The sequence below is a fragment of the Lithobates pipiens genome, unplaced genomic scaffold, assembly GCF_037356315.1.
Source record: "Lithobates pipiens isolate NorthernLeopardFrog02 unplaced genomic scaffold, aLitPip1_a1.2 Scaffold_14, whole genome shotgun sequence".
NCBI classification, from domain to species: Eukaryota; Metazoa; Chordata; class Amphibia; order Anura; family Ranidae; genus Lithobates; species Lithobates pipiens.
The window spans coordinates 382,192-400,281 of NW_027507728.1; the positions used below are offsets into that span (position 1 = coordinate 382,192).

Consider the following 18,090-nt stretch of genomic DNA (forward strand, 5'->3'; position numbering starts at 1 on the left):
ATAGACTCCCACAGGAGTCTATGCCTCTTCCTGTCCTGCCGCGCTGTCTGCTGGGACACACACGGGTCCCAGAAACAGCGCGGACAATTCCTATTGCGCTGCGCGACTCGCGCATGCGCAGTAGGGAACCGGGAAGTGAAGCCGATTCGCTTCACTTCCTGATTCCCTCACCTAGAATGGTGGCGGCAGCAGCCGAGAGCCGAGCAATCGATCGGCCTCGGCTGCCGGCATCGCTGGACCCCGGGACAGGTGAGTGTCCATTTATTAAAAGTCAGCAGCTGTAGTATTTGTAGCTGCTGGCTTTTAATATTTTTTTACGCAGTGCAGTCCCTCTTTAAGAACCACTTTTGTGACCTGGACTGTTGTACAGAACCCCTGGGACTGAACTGTCGCTGCTATAGTCCAAGTTGGCTAGATATCATTCCTAAAGTCACCCCTAAGCCAGGAGATTTTCTTGTTGATGCTGTGCAACTGCAAACCCTATCTTCTTGTAAATTTTCCTCTCCTGGCTTGTAGCCGCTTTTGAGTGTCGGAAATATGACATCTATGCAAGATCTAAACTGAACAAAAAATTCTCGCCTCTGGTGTCTCATTTAAAGAGAACCTGTCACAAATGCATTATATCACGTAGGGGACTTTTGGTCCTCAATGTGATATAAATAAAGTGGAATTAAAGTGGCAATAGTTAGTTACAAGTAATCTTCAGGCCCAGCATCATTATCTTAAGAAATATGTTAACCCAAAAAAAAAAAAATTAAAATGGATCCTTCTCCTTTAAATTGGTTGTAACCCTTTCAAACCACTTTTCACTACAGGTAAGCCTATGATGAGGCTTACCTGTAGGTGCCGTGGATATGTCCTAAACCTGCATGGTTTAGGAGCTATCCATTGTATCAGCATTTACCGATGTTATCGGCGCATTGAAGAAACGGCTGGTTTGTGCCAATGCTTCTTCTGATGTGCCATGACCAGCAGCTCCGGCACGCGCAGGAAGTGACATCATCGCTGCTCTGGCCAATCGCAGCACCGGTGCCCGTGAACCCGTAAGTAACGTTTTGGAGACATGTCGCCGGTCACAGTGATATACGGGGACCGATGCACCAGCTTTGATCTAAGGCGGGGATATGCAATTAGCGGACCTCCAGCTGTTGCAAAACTACAAGTCCCATCATGCCTCTGCCTCTGGCTGTCATGCTTGTGGCTGTGAGAGTCTTGCTATGCCTCATGGGAATTGCAGTTCTGCAACAGCTGGAGGTCCGCTAATTGCATATCCCCGATCTAAGGTATTTCATAATGAGCTAGTATACGATTCAAATTGAAAAAATTGATTCTGGACAGCCGCACCCCGATGAAAGCCTTTATTTAATGGTCAAAATTCACGTGACAACAGAAGCAGGACAAACGGTTGACGCATTTCACAACATCATCATTGCTTAGTCATCGATGCATACTAGCTCATTATGCCTTTTTTGTCTTGCAGGTTTTTTTTTTTTTTTTGGGATGGGTTTACAACCACTTTAAAGCATGTTATACAGCACAGTGCTTGTGCTGTCATTTGGCCCCATGTAACACCTAAAAAAAAAAAAGAAAAAAGCTGGCTAATCCTGCCAGTTTCTACCCTCCCCCCCTGTAAACGGACCATGGTTCATCACGGCTGCTGAGCCCTGACATCATGGTCAGTTTACATGCCTCTGTCATCCGCAACCCTGCTATCTGTCTCCTCCTGTGCTAGTGACAGTGCCCATCTCCTCCGCTCCTGCTGCTTAAATAACTATAACATTAATGCATCAGCGCTGTCTCCTCTTGCAGTGTCTGATTTATAGAAAAAAAAAAATACTGTAAATGCTAATTTCATAGCCGAGATCTGCGATCGCATGGCCGGCTTTCTCCTCTCGATTTGTCAGTGGGGGATTCTTGGCCCCTCCCGCTGCATCTGTCAGAGGAAGGAGAGTCAGCCGGTTATGTTTTTTTTTATTTTTTGGCATATTTGTTGGGCAGATTAAAAAACACAAATTGCTGCAAAAATGCACTACATGCTTTTTTGCAGCTTCTCCATTGAAGTCTATTGAACCGAAAAAAGCACAGTTATGCATTGAAATAAGTAATTCCTTTCCAAATACGCAGCAGCTAAAAAAAGCATAGATGTGAACGTTTCCCATAGGAAACCATGTTAAATGAACTGTAGTGTGTTTCTGCAAAAACGCATAAGTGTGAACCAGGCCTAAGATGTTTAGTAGTAGAAGCATGTGTGTGTTTGTTTTTGTTTTTTTGTATCACCTGTCGTGGTTTAAAGTGCTAATGTTAGTTTTATTTTTTAGTACAAAAAGAGCAGATAATCACTACTATAAGGGGTTCATTTATACCGTGAAACAGTGAAAGTAATAATATAGTTTCATAGTTAGTTAGGTTGAATAAAGACACCAGTCCATCCAGTTCAACCTGAGTGAGTGTCTACAATTGGCCCTTTCCCTGTACAATTCTACACCCACATTGGTCCCTATCCTCAAGGAGCCCACAATCCAAGGTCCCCATTCACATACTAGGGCCAATTTTGGACAGAAGCCAGAAGCCAATTAACCTACCTGCATGTCTTTGGATTGTGGGAGGAAACCGGAGTACCCGGAGGAAACCCACACAGGCACAGGGAGAACATGCAAACTCCAGGCAGGTAGCGTCATGGTTGGGTTTTGAACCAGTGACCTTCTTACTGCTAGGTGAGAGTGCTAACCACTACACCACTGTGCTGCCCAATATATAATTATATTTTACCCAGAAGTAGGATATACATTATAAATAGGAGGAAGGGAGATATAAATCGTTTATATTAAAGTAGTACTAGTGGATATAATCATTTTAAATTATAATGCACACTACTGGTAAACATTTACTTTAAATGTAATCGTAATGCCTTTATATTACCTCCAGTCTATCATATCAGCCTCCACTTTCTCTGGGTTCAGATGCTTCCCTGCAAGGAGTTGTAAAGGCAGAAGCTTTTTTATCCTAATGCTTTCTATACTTTAAGATAAAATACCTTCTGTGTGTAGCAGCCTCCTCAGCACCCCCTAATACTTACCTGAGCCTTATCTCTGGCCAGCGATGTCCTGTTTGGCTGGGACACAGCAGCGGTGCCATTGGCTCCCACTGCTGTCAATCAAATTCAGTTAGTCAATCAGGAGACAGAGGGACGGGCCGAACTGAAGCTCCATGTCTGAATGGACTGCTTGCTGTGGGGACACTCTGCAGGAGGGAGGGACCCGAGAAGAGGAGGATCCAGGCTGCTATGTGCAAAACCACTGCAATAGAGCAGGCAAGTATAACAACATGTTCTTGTTTTGCTTTCTAAAAAAAAAAAAAAAAAAAAATGACTTTACAATCACTTTAAAGCAATAATAACACCAAAAGCAAACATATTACAACTTATCCAGTTCTTAGATGCAATGTCTTCATTAGTTTTCTTTTTCAGGCTTTCTTTCCTTTATTTTCATCTGGTGATTCAGCCAGTAAGTAGGTTGTTTTTCAACAGAACAAGCTCTTTTGCAGATGTATTAGAGTGTTAGAGCTTAAACTAATGCTGCCACCATGTTTAAGAAATGGTAAGCTGTGATATATTACATTTTTGTTTTTTGGGGCAATACCACCTTAAAGGGGTTGTAAAGGTTTGTGTTTTATTTTCTAAATGGGTTCCTTTAAGCTAGTACATTGTTGGTTCACTTACCTTTTCCTTCGTTTTCCCTTCTAAATGTTTTTTTTTTTCTTTGTTCTCTTTGTCTGAATTTCTCACTTCCTGTTCCTCCTCAGTAAGCTGTTCTGGCTCGCTAAACACCGCTCGGATGATGGTGTGAAGTTTACTGAGGAGAAACAGGAAGTGAGAAATTCAGACAAAGAAAAAAAACATTTAGAAGGGAAATCGAAGGAAAGGGTAAATGAACAAACAATGCACTAGCTTAAAGGAACCTAGTTAGAAAATGAAAAATTAAGCTTTACAACCCCTTTAAGCTTTAACTTGGTTGCGGATCCAACTTTTGCCCACGAGATCCTCACAGCGGTACTTGAGGTTGGGTTTTCTGACCCTTGTTAATGTGGGCTCATTGGCACAGTTCTGATTTCCTAATTTTTGCCCTGTCTTCTATTCATTGCTTGGGGATGGTGTATGAATACATTGCCTGTGTCTTGTATTGTACAATTAGATAATCATTTTTGGCCTGAAGAGTAGTTGTGTGAAACTATTTTCTAACACTTTTTTTCACTATAACCTTGTTAATGTCACATTGGAAGGAATTTTGACTTGACTGTAACTTCCATATCTTGGAGTACAGGACATAGACCCCCTGCTGTTCCTTGTTTCAAAATGGAGCACTTATTAAGTGGGATAGAGGTATAAGGGAAGTGCCTGGCGGGGCAGGTCCTCCTATAGCAGTGATGGCGAACCTTGGCACCCCAGATGTTTTGGAACTACATTTCCCATGATGCTCATGCACTCTGCAGTGTAGTTAAGCATCATGGGAAATGTAGTTCCAAAACATCTGGGGTGCCAAGGTTCGCCATCACTGTCCTATAGGCTTTACTAGTGTCCCAATTTTCTTATGGTACATGCCTATAGCTAATGGTGTGTGAATACACTCCCCCTGTGTCCTGTAATGTACACTAATATATGGAATTACAGGTATGTAGAAATTCTTCTGCTGTAGTTATACTTAGTTATAAAGTGATTATAAAGGGTGTTGTGTTTTTTTTTTTTTTTTTTTTTTAAATAAACATGTAATACTTACATGCTCTGTGCAAGGGTTTTGCACAGAGCAGCCCAGATCCTCCTTTTCTTCTGGGGTGCCCTGCTGACCCTCCTGGTTCTTCCTCTTCATCGGGTGCCCCCACAGACAGCCCTTCTCTTCCATGGGGGCAACGTCACAAGTCCCGCTGCTGCATTCATTGACACAGACAGCAGGACTTGGCCCTGCATCCCATGTCACTAGATTGACATCGGCTCCCGCTGCTATCAATCTGTCCCATGAGGACAGAGAAATCAACTGGAGTCGCTGGGCTCATACTCGCCGCTGGAACGGACGGGCTCAGGTAAGAAAAACGGGAAGCTCTGGGGGGCTGCTGCAGCACAGAAGGTTTTTCACCTTAATGCATACAATGCATTAAGGTGAAGAAAATTGAGAATTTACAAGCATTTTAAGTTGAATTGCCATTGTCCAACATTCTTATTTTATTTTTTTGGTCTAAATGCTTAGTGGTCATTTTATTTAAAATGTACTTTTCTAAAGGGAAAAAAATGACATGCTGTTCTGTATCCTGTAAAATTGTTGATGGATGTGTATGTATGTGTAATACTGTCTATGTGTGTTCCACAAAGTTCAGTATATGAAAGATTTTTGACAGTGAATTGTAACTGTTGCTCTGGTTTTACCTTTTTATAGCCACAGTAACAAAAGATGTAATGCATTAAAGCTGTGTTTGAGAAAACTCTTCATTTATTCAGCCTGTACAGTAAGCACTGAACATCTGGTGCTGAGACTAATGCCGAGTACACACGACCGGACTTTTTCGACGGACTTGGTCCGGTGGACAATCCGACGGACTTTGCAGCTGAGGTCCGCCGGACTTTCAAACTAAAGGACTTGGCCCCACATGATCACTCCAAAAGTCAGACGGATTCGAACGTGATGAAATAGAACAAGGAAGTTCATAGCCAGTAGCCAATAGCTGCCCTAGCATCAGTTTTAGTCCGTCGGACTAGCATACAGACGACCGGATTGTCTGCTAAAAGCCGAGTCCGGTGGACAAATTTGAAGCCAGTCTTATTTCTAGGTCTGCCGGACTTTTAGGAAGAAAAAGTCCGCTGGAGCCCACACACGATCGAATTGTCCGATGGACTCTGGTTCGCCGTAAAGTCCAATCGTGTGTGTGCGCTGCATTAGTCTTCTAGCTGGAGCAAACCCATGACAGCAGGTTGCCCTTGTTCCTCCCTCAATCACAGAACACCTTGCATTCTGTAAAGGATGCAAGTGGTTTTCTGAATGGAGGATGTTCAGAGTGAGCAACTCACTATTTGGGTACTCCAGATGGAAGTGTAAAGGCTGGTACACACAGGCTGAATATCAGCCGGTTCAAGAGAAACCAGCTGACATTTGGACTGTGTGTACAGCAGCTTGTCTGACCGAAGCTGGTCTAACAACTGGCTTTTATTGAACAGGCATGCTGGAAAACCAACATCCGATCATCGCTTAGACCCCTTTCACACCACACCACCCATGGTGTGGGCGGTAAAACGCCGCTATTTTTAGCGGTGTTTTACCGCCGGATTTGCGGCGCATTTCGGCCGCTAGCTACTTCTTCCCCCCCGCTAGCGGCCAAGGGAGGGTTAAAACCGCCGGCAATACGCCGCAATAGCAGCGTTTTGCCGGCGGTATTACAGCGGTGCCCCATTGATTTCAATGGGGAGGAGTGGTAAACACACCGCTCCTTCACCACTCCTTCACCGCTCTAAAGAAGCTGCTGGCATTTTTTTTTTCCTGACGTCCTGCTAGTGCACCGCTGTAGTGTGAAAGCCCTTGGGCTTTCACACTACAGACAATGGTGCAGCAGTTTTAGGGCGGATTGCATGCGCTATTTCTAATGCTATAGCGCCTGCAAAACTCCCTGGTGTGAAAGGGGTCTGACAGCCTCTGACAATTTTAAGGCAGTTGCAGCAACAGGTTTGTGCTTTTTGGGATACAAATTTTATATTACTGATTAAAAGTGGAGAAGTATGTTTGTTTTCTTTTTTAGTCTTGTTAATATTTTGAGCGATTTATAATAATTTATATATTCTCTCACCAGCTGGTGTAACCTCACAATGTATTACTTTGTCTCTCATTGCAGAAAAAAATGGATGCCCGGGATTATCAAGATGCTCAGGCTTTTGCTGCCGATATACGGTTAATGTTCTCAAACTGTTACAAGTATAACCCACCTGACCATGAGGTAGTCGCCATGGCCAGGAAATTGCAGGTGATTAGCATGCAAACACACTGTTAGACTGCCACGCTCCACCACTGCTGCATATTATACTGTGTGTCTCAGCCTTTTACAGATAGTAAGGTTAGCGAATATGACTACACCATCTGCAAGCACAAGAATTTATGCCACCCTGACAAAGAGATCAGCATTTTTTGTTTGAATTTATCTTTATTCTTGATGTTTGCGATCCTCTTGTATATGAATGTCTTTTTTGATCCATTTTACCCAATACAGATATTGACATGCTTTCTTTAACTAGCTAAGCTGGACCTTTCTCCATGCATAGAATAAAGTTCTAGGCTGCATGTGAATAAATATGAAATTTAAATTACATAATCGCATAATGTTGCATGACATTTCTGGACACTGTTCAGAGTCAGGCTGAACATGGTGGATGGAGCCAGATAAACAGAGTTCACGATGGGTACAATTGGCATCCAGTGTTCCGCAGCAGCTGCCGCTTCTTTAAGTCCCAGCAGTGGACTTGTTCCTTTGTGTCCTCATGTCCAGCGAAGGGCTATAGACCCTGCGTTGGTCTTGATGATGTTGGAGGACCTGCGACTGCTGGGGCATAGAGGAAAGTAGGCTTCAGGGACCAGACTTACATTGTGCAGGGAGCCTGTGGAAGAGGAGAATCAGTAAAATTGCTATCTTAATCCTACAGTACAGGGCACAGCACTTGTAGTCAAACCATAGGTTATATGTGGCTACCTTAAGATGACTGGACGGTTGCAAAAGATTTGCTGGGAATGCCCCCACTGCACCCTCATAGAACCCCACCCATTCCTTTGGATTTAGTTTTTTGCTAGTGTCCCTAGGTAATGAACCTCCTCTCCTTTCCAGACGTTTCTAAACCATTAATTTTTTTTCTTGACACTTCTATCAGGATTCAACTGCATATTGCCTCAGGTTACTTATGATGTACATTTGTGAACTGTACCTGGTCAGTTCCGGCCTGTTTGCTTCAGGCACTGCACACTGTGTTTGGCGCTCACCTTGGAAAATGGTGCAACAAGTTTAGTTTGCTGCAGGATGCTATGCAGGACCATGCTCCATTCCTTTGGCACCTAGACCCTGAAGTTCCCTGAAGGCAGAGGTCAGCAACTTGTAGATCACAGTCTGGGCTTGCCGACCCACCATCCCAGAGCATCAAACAGAGTGCAATACAGAAGGACTACTTGGAGCTGTCCTAGGGAACAAGAACCACACAAGCCAGTGCCTCCTCTGTAGTACTGGCTCCTGTCCCATGCTGAGTGATCCCATTTACTTGAATGGGTCGCGATTGGCAGGCGGTAGCATGCACAAAATGCAACAGGGGGCTTAATACCTGCTGCAGCATGTGCACATCTTTGGCTGTTGCCTCACCAGCTGAAGGGGGTAGGGACTGGGGGCGCTAAAACCACAGCTCAACCACAGGCATTTACATGTGAACAAGTCCTAAGAGTGCAGCGACCGAATGCAACTGAGAGCTCATTCACAAGTGGAGCAGGCACTGCTGCTCATAAGTCATCTGAGGGTGGTTGACAGGTGGTGAGGAGGTGATGTGTTGCCTCCTCACCACTTAAACCCATGATTTCCGTGCAATGCACATGATTGTGACACAATGGTAAGCAAATAAAGGTTTATAATTAGTGTAAGGAGGCAACACCAGTGATCTTTGAAACAAAAATTACTAAAGCGCAAATATGGAACCTCAGTGGAATGTGCCTGAATGAAAACAGCTGCAAACACCTTAACGTGGTCAGTTACCAAAAGAAATATAAGCTAAAATAATAATTGTTATATGCTCAGGAGTGGCTGTCTTTAGCATTTAATATCATCCATTATTCTTTGAACTGTACTACTATAGTCCCTAATATTCAGGATTATTAGGACCCCTTTGGGGCGTTTGCCCTTATATTGCTCCATGCACTTTGTTACATGATTTTTATATATATATATATATATATATCTATATATATATATATATATATATATATATATCTATCTCTATATATATATATATCTATCTATCTATCTATCCTGTTTCCCCTAAAATAAGACCTAGTGTGATTGTCGGTGATAGCTGCAATAAAAGCCCTACCCCCCAAATTAGCCCTAGTTAAAGTCCTTGTAGGTCTTCTTTTCAGGGTAGGGCTTATTTTTGAGGAAACAGAGTAGGGCTTATTCGGGTGGTAGGGCTTATATTGCAGCCAACACCGACAATCACGCTAGGTCTTATTTTAGGGGAAACAGTATATATATATATATATTATACATACACATAATAATTTTTTTTTACCTTGATTGTTGCATTGACTCTACGGTCATTTCACTCGATACATTGTACACTGATGTGTTAATATTATCGTTTAGCACTCTTATAGGGTTTAGCATTAGGCGTGGTGTGTGGAATTTTTCCCCCCGTGCCCATTTGTTTTATCAACACATATAGCACATTGCACTTTTAATATCTATTTATGGTCTATATATTTATTGGTTATTTTGGTGATGATATAGGGATTGGCACATTGTTTCTAATTACTTTGCGATTTTGACAGTGCTGGGTTGAGTTGGTTTGGTGGTATTCTCCCCCGGTGGTCACTGTACTGTACTTGGTCTTTGCACTTTTTGCACCGTGTGCTTTAGTTTTTTTTGAATATTCATAGCGCATCACTATTATTATTATTTATTATTATTTTAGTGATCTTTGACTTCTGCCATGTTGTTGTTCAGGTAGATATCCACCTCTGTAAGGTGCCTACCCCTGCCTTAGGGAGTTTACCTGACTGGTTAAGTTTGGTCCCCTCTGGGTACTTGCAGCTTTGGTATGGCAAGACAGGGTTTACCTGAGGAAAACCAGTGAAATATTCAGGGCGATAGCAGTTCACCTGCATTGGAGCAAGGTCATATATTGACCCAGCTCATTTAATTCTAGCTTCCTCTCAGGCCCACAACAGATGGCCTATCTGACTATGTCAGATTCACTGCAGTTATGTCTGATTTTATTTGGAAAACTTTATGCCTTTCTATAACCTTCAGTCTCCAGGACCCAAGAGCACTCTTCTGCCCCTCCATCACCTAAATATTTTCAGGTGTGTGACCCTGAACCGCCTAACCTTTTTTTTAAATAAGATACTGAGAAAGGAAAGTTGAACACAGAAGAGGAGCCTCTAGTGGATTTTTTTTCCCTCTTTCATGCTATGATGTACAATCTAAGACTTTGTCATATTGTTTCTACTGTGAGCTTAACCATTTGGTGCGTACTAGCCTTGGACTAGCAGCATTTAAATCTCCTTGGCCCAAACCACCTCCTATGAGAACAAAATGGTTGACAATGTCTGGATTTTTCCCTTGTGCTTTGCAAGAAGATTGGTCAAATCAAGTATGTAAAGATTTAGTTCTTCTAAAATACTTTGCTGAGTTACCGTACATTCTATGGAAAAAATTTATGAAAAAATTTATCCATTTAGTGGATCCTGCCACTTCTATTCTCAACAAGCATCTCCTTCTTCCTGTTCAGTTTGTTTCCTCCTTTAAATTGTATTGATGTTTAGAATCCCCAATGAAGGAAACTTTTGGTGTCACTGGCCCTGTCTTTCCCAGAGATCAACCCCTTACGCCGATCTGTGATCCAGCGAGTCTCATAGACTTTCTCGTCACAGAGCGCGCTGCGCGGGCCCTGCAGGGGGTACGCAGGCCACTCGAGCACAGGAGGGCGTCTATTGATGCCCTCCCGGCAAAGTAGGTCCATGCCGTAGCCATCATTTGGATATAGCGCAGATCTGAAGCGGCTAAGGTCCCAAGAAGAGACATCCTACTTCCTCTTCTGCCATTGCTAGGTGTTTCAGCAGCTCATCTCCAGAGCTTATGACCTCAAAGGGCTCCTTCCTTCCCTATCCATGCCAATTCCACCAGAGCTGTTGACAGTTCTTCTGCTTTTCAGCATGAAGCATCAGTTTTGCATGTTTGCAGGGTCGCCACGTGATCTTTTGTTCATACCTTCTCAGGGTTCTACTGGATGGATGTCCAGGCTTCTGCTGATGCAAGCTTCAGCTGCAAGGTTCTTCAAGCTATTTCCTGAGTTTTAAGTCTGTTGACCTTTTTATTTTGTGTGAACCTGTTTGTTATTATGCTGCCCTTCCCTCAGTGTATTGTTTGGGATTGTCCCATCATCTATGACTATAATTCCTCTACTGTACAATGTAAAATTCCAACCCAAACCATTTTTCTGTATCGTACATCATGGTACACAGAGCAGTCATTTATACGCCACCTACTGGTGAATGGATACTGGTAAATCAATCAAACAAGAACTCCTCCCCTATATAACTCCTCCTACACAGGAAGTACCTCAATTTTTTTCGCCCGTGTGTTCTTGGAGCATACTTAGAGGTCTGGGCGGTTCTATTAAGAATCATGGACTTCAGTCAGATCCAATCGAAAAAGCTGTCAGCCAAAATGTACGGTACCTAAGCCTCATTGGAAGTCGAGAAGATTCCTCGAGGTTTGCTTGTAGTGCAGCCTTACGGCGCTGGACCCTGCGTAATGGAGCCATGTGCAGTGTTTGTTCTGACCAAGGTGCTTTCCTGCAGGGTGCTATACAGGGCCAGGGGAGTGGACCCCAGATTGAGGGGGGCCCAGTCTCTGAAGGTCTCTTATGAAAAAGCTCGCTGTGATGGGTGAAGATTGGACTCCTGTTATGTTCAGAGTCCTGCAGCCGGAATGGTAAGTCTGCATTTTTGCAGTTTCTCTTTTGAAAAAAACATATAAAAAAAAGACCTGACTGTCTGTCCTTCCAGTGGCCACTAGGGGCAGTGTGCTGTTTAATCATTCTGTGTACTTCTTAGTCATGTGGGCTGCTGTTTCTCCTCCAGCTGCTAAGGGCGCAGGCTCACTCAGTATGGCCTATTCTTATATAGGCAGTAAGTGGAAGGGTGGCCATGTTGCCATGCAGTCAGCAGGGACTCTGGAGATATAACAGCAGCCAATGAATACTAACAAAGTGTGAGTACTTACTATGGGAGAACTGTGTGGCAGACAAGTCGGGATTATATGCTGCATATTTACTGCTCATCCAGGGGGACTGTACAACTGTAAGTCGATATACCCCTGTATGGATAGCCGTTGACTTTAAAGTGTTGTTGACTGCTTGGAAAGCAGGTGCAGTGTAGTATACATGCATGCAAACTTGTTGCTTAAATGCATGTTTAATTATACACGTTTGGAAAAACATGAGCATGGGTGCATTTTAAGGAGTTGTGTCTCCAGTATAATGTGCTTGGTTAAATCCTTCAGGACTAGTATGGAGCCAAGTGCAGTTAAGCAGGTGCATGCTTGCAAACTTGCTAAAACGTGCAGTGGCTAAAATGCACAGTTGCTGAAATGCACGGTTGATAAAACGCATGCTTTCATGCTTATAAATGTTTACATAAAGATGCATGTTGACACATGGTTGCATAAAGATGCATGTTTTATACATGTTTGCACAGCTACGTGTTGCATTAAATATCTTACATAAACACATTCTTATCGCATAAATGCGTGTTTACATGGGCGCACGTGTTTGTGTTTTGCCTTAATGCAGTCATGTCCAAAGTCCGGCCCGCGGGCCATTTGCGGCCCGCGGTTCGGTTTTGTATGGCCCCCACCTTGCCCCCAGCCTCTCCTGCATTATGGCCCGCCTGGCTCCGCACACCCCAAGCGCCTCTCTAACAAGCTGAGGCGTGTGCGGCAGGTCCGGAGCCTGTGATTCCGGCGGGGATTGGTGGCGGTGATTGGCTGCTAGTGCCTCTCACCCCGCCTCTCATCCCCGCCTCCCACTGACGGTCAGATGCTGGGGGCGGTCCAAGGCCTCCGGGAAGCTGACAGCACACGCCGCCAATAGCAGACACTGAGCTGTCCCTGCAGCAGCTGCAGATCTCTCAGTGCCTGTGATTGGCGGCGCGGATTGTTTGCGGCGGCGCCGCACGCTGTCAGCTGCCTGAAAGCCAGAACAGAGGAGAAAAAAGGTAAAGATAATTACCGATAAAGAGAATTAAAGCGAATTAAAGAGGGAGAATATTAAAGAGAGAATATTAAAGAGAGAGAGGATTAAAGAGAATTAGAGAGAGAAATAAAGAGAATTAAAGCGAGAGAGAAATAAAGCGAGAGAGAAATAAAGCGAGAGAGAAATAAAGCGAGAGAGAAATAAAGCGAGAGAGAAATAAAGCGAGAGAGAAATAAAGCGAGAGAGAAATAAAGCGAGAGAGAATTAAAGCGAGAGAGAGAGAATAAGGCTGGGTTCACACTGCTGCGGGGGGAGATCCGGATGTGATTCGCACCGCACTGCAGTGCAAATCACATCCGATCTCCGTAGCGATGCGAGTTCAGCCATACAGATAGTATGGCTGAATTCGCATCGCTCCCGCAGCAAACTCGCACGGGACCCTTTTTTTGGTCCGCAGCAGAATCAGATCGCATGGGTGTTCACACCATGCGATCCGATTCCTGTGTGTGTGCGCAGATCGCACTGCGATATGCGGACGGATCTGGGGGTGTCATATATGAAAGGCAGAGTGATTTAACACCTGTGTAGATTTGTCATCCATGTGACGAAATGAAAAGTATGCCGTTTGCAATAAACTTTGGTTAAAAATTTAATTTGCATTTCATTTTAACGGTTCAAAAAAAGTCAGGCAAAATGGTCGGCCCTCATGCATGTTCACTTCATGAAATCCGGCCCTCTTTGAAAAAAGTTTGGACACCCCTGCCTTAATGCATAGTTGCATAAGCACATGCTTCCATAAATTCATATTGCTTAAATGTATACTGGCATGTTTTGTACTGTATACGTATATACTTATTTACATTAAGCTGTATACATATGTGCTTGTTTGCCTGGGACTACATACGTGTGTGCTTGTTTGCCTGGGACTACATACGTGTGTGCTTGTTTGCCTGGGACTACATACGTGTGTGCTTGTTTGCCTGGGACTACATACCTGTGTGCTTGTTTGCCTGGGACTACATTCATAAATGCATGAATGGCAAGAATACTTGTATACCTGCATGTTTGCACACTTGGGTACCTACATAACAGCATTCCTGGGTACCTGCATGGTTGCATAGCTTTAAACCAACATTATTGTGGGCCTCCATCCTTGGAGGACTGTGTATTTGGTTGGCTAATATAGTTACTACGTTATTTATCTGTTATACCAGTTAAATGGTACCTGAAAGGAAAGGCAGCCTGGGGGGGCAGATGCACCGCTCTCAGGTTCAGTGATCTGGCGCTGTCCACATCCCCCAATGAACAGTCGTGTCAGATGCATCTGAGCCACTGTGGTATTTGGCATTGCAGTACTTTCCTGACACATTTATTTTTCATCAGATGGACCCCATCACCTTGGTTGTGCCTTATTTCTGCTGATCGAAAGCCTAAGTAGGATCAAACATGTGAGACTACCTGGGAATACCAGATGCTGTAAGTCTCCTGAGGTGGTTTTGCTCAATCGTTAGCCTGCAAAAGCTTGGAAGATTACGCCTATTTTGGCTTTTGGGGTCTGCCACAGAGTCGTCAGTCTTTTGCATTGCATTTGACTCTTGGAGCAGAAGGTATGGGTTCATTATTAAAAAAAAATTATAGCAGTCCCAAAACCATGGGGACATAAGGTCTAGCTTGGAGCTTAAGCTGCCGGACATCCTTCTGTTTCAGATAGGCTCTGTCCATTTAGTGTTGATCTCTGCGAGAGGTAGATTTCGTGGTCCAAAATCCTCAATGACTCATATCTTCATGTGCTGTTTTTTCCCAGGCTCCTCAAGGGTTTTTGCAAATTGCAGTGCAAAGTCAACTTTTTTATTTTTGTGACTCTGTTCTTCAGGCTGGCCACAACTCAGAGGGTTCACAAATCTCCCAGCCCAGTGCCGGACTTAATGAAAACGCAGGGGTGCCAATCTTGGTATACCTCAATCTTTGTTCAGGAAGCAGTCTGTTCCAGATTTTCCTTTTGATACATTTCTGCAGGGGGAAGTTGTATCTAGGTCGAGGCACATTCCCTATGTACAGTCCTACTCCAGGTCTTAGGTAGAGGATCATTCTCTCTCCGTCTGGAACATGAAGATCCAGGCAATGGATTGCCAGACAGTTCTGTTCCTGGGGTATTGCAGAGCTAATGTTGGTGGTTCGAAATCTGGAGAAGTGATGGGGGAAGATGACCACTGATGGCAGCTTCTCCAGTTGGTTAGAAGGTGGCTATAGTTCAGTGGCCTTGGTCTCCACAGGAAAAAATACTGCCCATCAATATCTTTATTTTTGGCCAGTATGCCTTGCTCTGGATGTTGGGACAAACCAGTTGTAGTTGTAATCTGGAAATGCCTCTGCAGCTATAATATAGATCAACCACCAGGAGTCATGCAGCTCAGGAATGTGAACAACGTTCTGTCTGAGACAGTACCAAAAGTGATTCTATCACTATGGCAGTGTGAACTCTGCAGGTGGATCTACTAGATTCCAAGTTCTACAACAAGTGGGAACAGGTTGTGTCTGGAACGAAAGTCCCACCAGCAATAGGGGCAGATGTACTGGTAACTCCTTAGGGACCAGTTCTTCCTTATTTTATGCTTTCCCTCTGTCTTGACTTCTCCCACATATTTTGCGAACACTGATAACAGTGTTAGCTGAATTAGCCCAGGAGGACTTGGTATGCAGACATAGCAAGGCTTGCCGTGGTCGCTCCTTGAACACTCCCAGTGCAACAAGACCTAATGGTCTTGAGTCCTGTATCCCCACACTGTTGAGCCCCTGGAAGCTGCTTTCAGGGAACTTTGATTACAGGACTTGGAAATATTTTTTGTTCCTGGGGTAGAAAGGAAGTGGCAGCCACAGGACTGAGTGGGAAATGTTATTTTCTTTCTCCAATCAGTAGGTGAAAGGCAATTGGCCTTAAGTACCATTTTTAAGGTTCCAGTTCATCCCTATCCATTTTTTACAGAGGCCATTGTTTGTCACTCCTTGATTCATACTTCATACAGCGTGCCGCATAGGCCCACATTTTAGGCCACTCTTGTGTCCTTGGGACTGGGATTCGCTCTTGGCTGTCTTTGCAGAGGCCATTTTTTTGAACCAATTGGGAGACTGTTAGTTCCTTATCTCGGAAGATTGCTTCTTCAGTTGCTATCACTTCACTAAGTGGAGTGTGAAAGCTGGCGGCTCTTTCATGCAATGAGCCGTTCTTGGTCTCACATCATAAGGTGATGTTGCGTCCTCATCCATCTCTATTGCCTAGAGTGCTTTCTAGTTTTCACTCGAATCAGGACAGTGTCTTGCTTTTTATTTTTCTCCTAATCCACAGTCGGCAGGAGAAAGATTGCTACCTACTCTAGAGGTAGATCAGATGCTCAGGGTCTACTTGAGTTGTCGCCACAGGTCAGGAATCCTGATTTGTGCAGAAGAGCCCAGGATGGGCAGGTGGCATCCAGGTTGAATGTTTAGCAGTGGATCTGCCAGTTTATCAATGATCTCTATGGTTTTAAAGGGTAAAATCCATTTTTATTTTTTTCTGGGGAGAGATTCTGTATCAGGTGTGTGGGAGTATCTTGGGCCGTCTGCCATCAGGTGTCAGTGCTCAAGGTCTTTAAGTTTATACATCCACAGGGTTTTTACCAGGTGGATACCAAGAACATGAAGGAAGACTGCCTTTGGTCTCAACGTATTACAAACCGTAATAGTGGCAGTTTCTGCAATTGTCTCCCTCCCCTCAAAGGCATTGCTTGGGGTCATCCCAGATAGTAAGGATTGCTCTGTGTCCCGTGATGTATGATAAAGAAAATAGGATTTTTCCTATAGCGTACCTGCAAAATCCTTTTCTTGGAGTACATCACGGGACACAGAGATCCCTCCCCTCCTGTCTGGGAAGTTTATTGCTTGCTACAAAATCCTGTATAGGCGGGGATATATAGGGGATGACTTCTTGTTTGATTTACCAGTGTCCATTCACCAGTAGATGGCGTATAACGCAGATAGTAATGACTGCTCTGTGTTCGGTTATGTACTCCAAGAAAAAGATTTTACAGGTAAGCTGTAGGAAAAATCCTATTTTTTAAACACCTGAAATCGGCTCTAGTATTTTCTGACGTGTTAGCAGTAAGGGAAATTACTGTCATGTTGGGTCACATAAGTCAGCATGAACCTCTCTCCAGTAGCAAACTGTTAAATAATTTCAGGCACAGTATATTTTTTTACATATTTTCATTGGTCCAGCTTGGACCAGTGTAATTATGTATATACTATACCTGGCTGATGCACCTAGAAGCTGGAAATTACTGAAGCAGGCACCAATACTCCAGTGATCTCCACTTTCTTCAGGGTCCTGTGTGGGGTGGCCATTATGATGCCTTGTGAATATAGGAGGTTGGCTGCTTGGCACGGTCATCATTCAGAGAATATTTTGTATTTTCTAAATGGTTAAGGTGGAGAGCGTTGCATCACGATCCTATGCATGCACTATGCAGACTTTCTGGGCTTTGTTGCTGCAATTTACGGTGTTTATTCTTTCTGATCTTCTTTTTACCACAGGATGTTTTTGAGATGAGATTTGCAAAGATGCCAGATGAACCTGTGGAGGCCCCTGCCCCACCCCCCGCCCCTGCTCCAGTGGTCAGTAAAAGCATAGAAAGTAGTCACACTAGTGAGGAGAGCTCCTCTGAGACTGACAGCTCTGACTCTGAAGAAGAGCGAGCCACGCGGCTGGCCGAGCTCCAGGAGCAGGTGAGGACAACATACTCTGTGAAAACTCTTCTGCAGGTTTGTGGGTGAACCGCTTTTGTTTCATTCTTTGCTTTTCATCAACGCATTTAATCATTTTTTTTTTTTTGCCTGTTTTTGTTTAGCAAATGTAGAAATACTGAATTTACATAAGCTGTTTAATGTAAACTGACCATAGAAAATTAGGGTAGGATTCTGATTTAAAACATTTTCAGTCGGAGCTTGTATGGACTCAAACACAATTCCAATGTTCACTGAAAACACATGGCGCTCTAGCTTTCCACAATTTTTCTAGAGACAACACAGTCTGCCTTTTGGTCAGAATATTAGACTGGTGCAGGCATGGCCCCTACAAGCAATGA

General features: G+C 43.9%; 1 protein-coding gene across 7 annotated transcripts in view; it reads left to right on the plus strand.

Moving 5' to 3' along the window:
- The window catches only part of BRD3 (bromodomain containing 3), a 119,403-nt gene that overhangs the window by 59,634 nt on the left and 41,679 nt on the right, over nt 1-18,090 (plus strand). For 5 of the 7 annotated variants that reach the window (XM_077479137.1, XM_077479131.1, XM_077479135.1 and 2 more), the window contains exons 8-9: nt 6,868-6,996; nt 17,540-17,767. In XM_077479137.1, the coding sequence (XP_077335263.1) occupies nt 6,868-6,996; nt 17,540-17,767 (357 nt within the window). The remainder of the gene's footprint in view (nt 1-6,867; nt 6,997-17,539; nt 17,768-18,090) is intronic. The other 2 variants (XM_077479136.1, XM_077479139.1) reach the window with 1 other exon arrangement.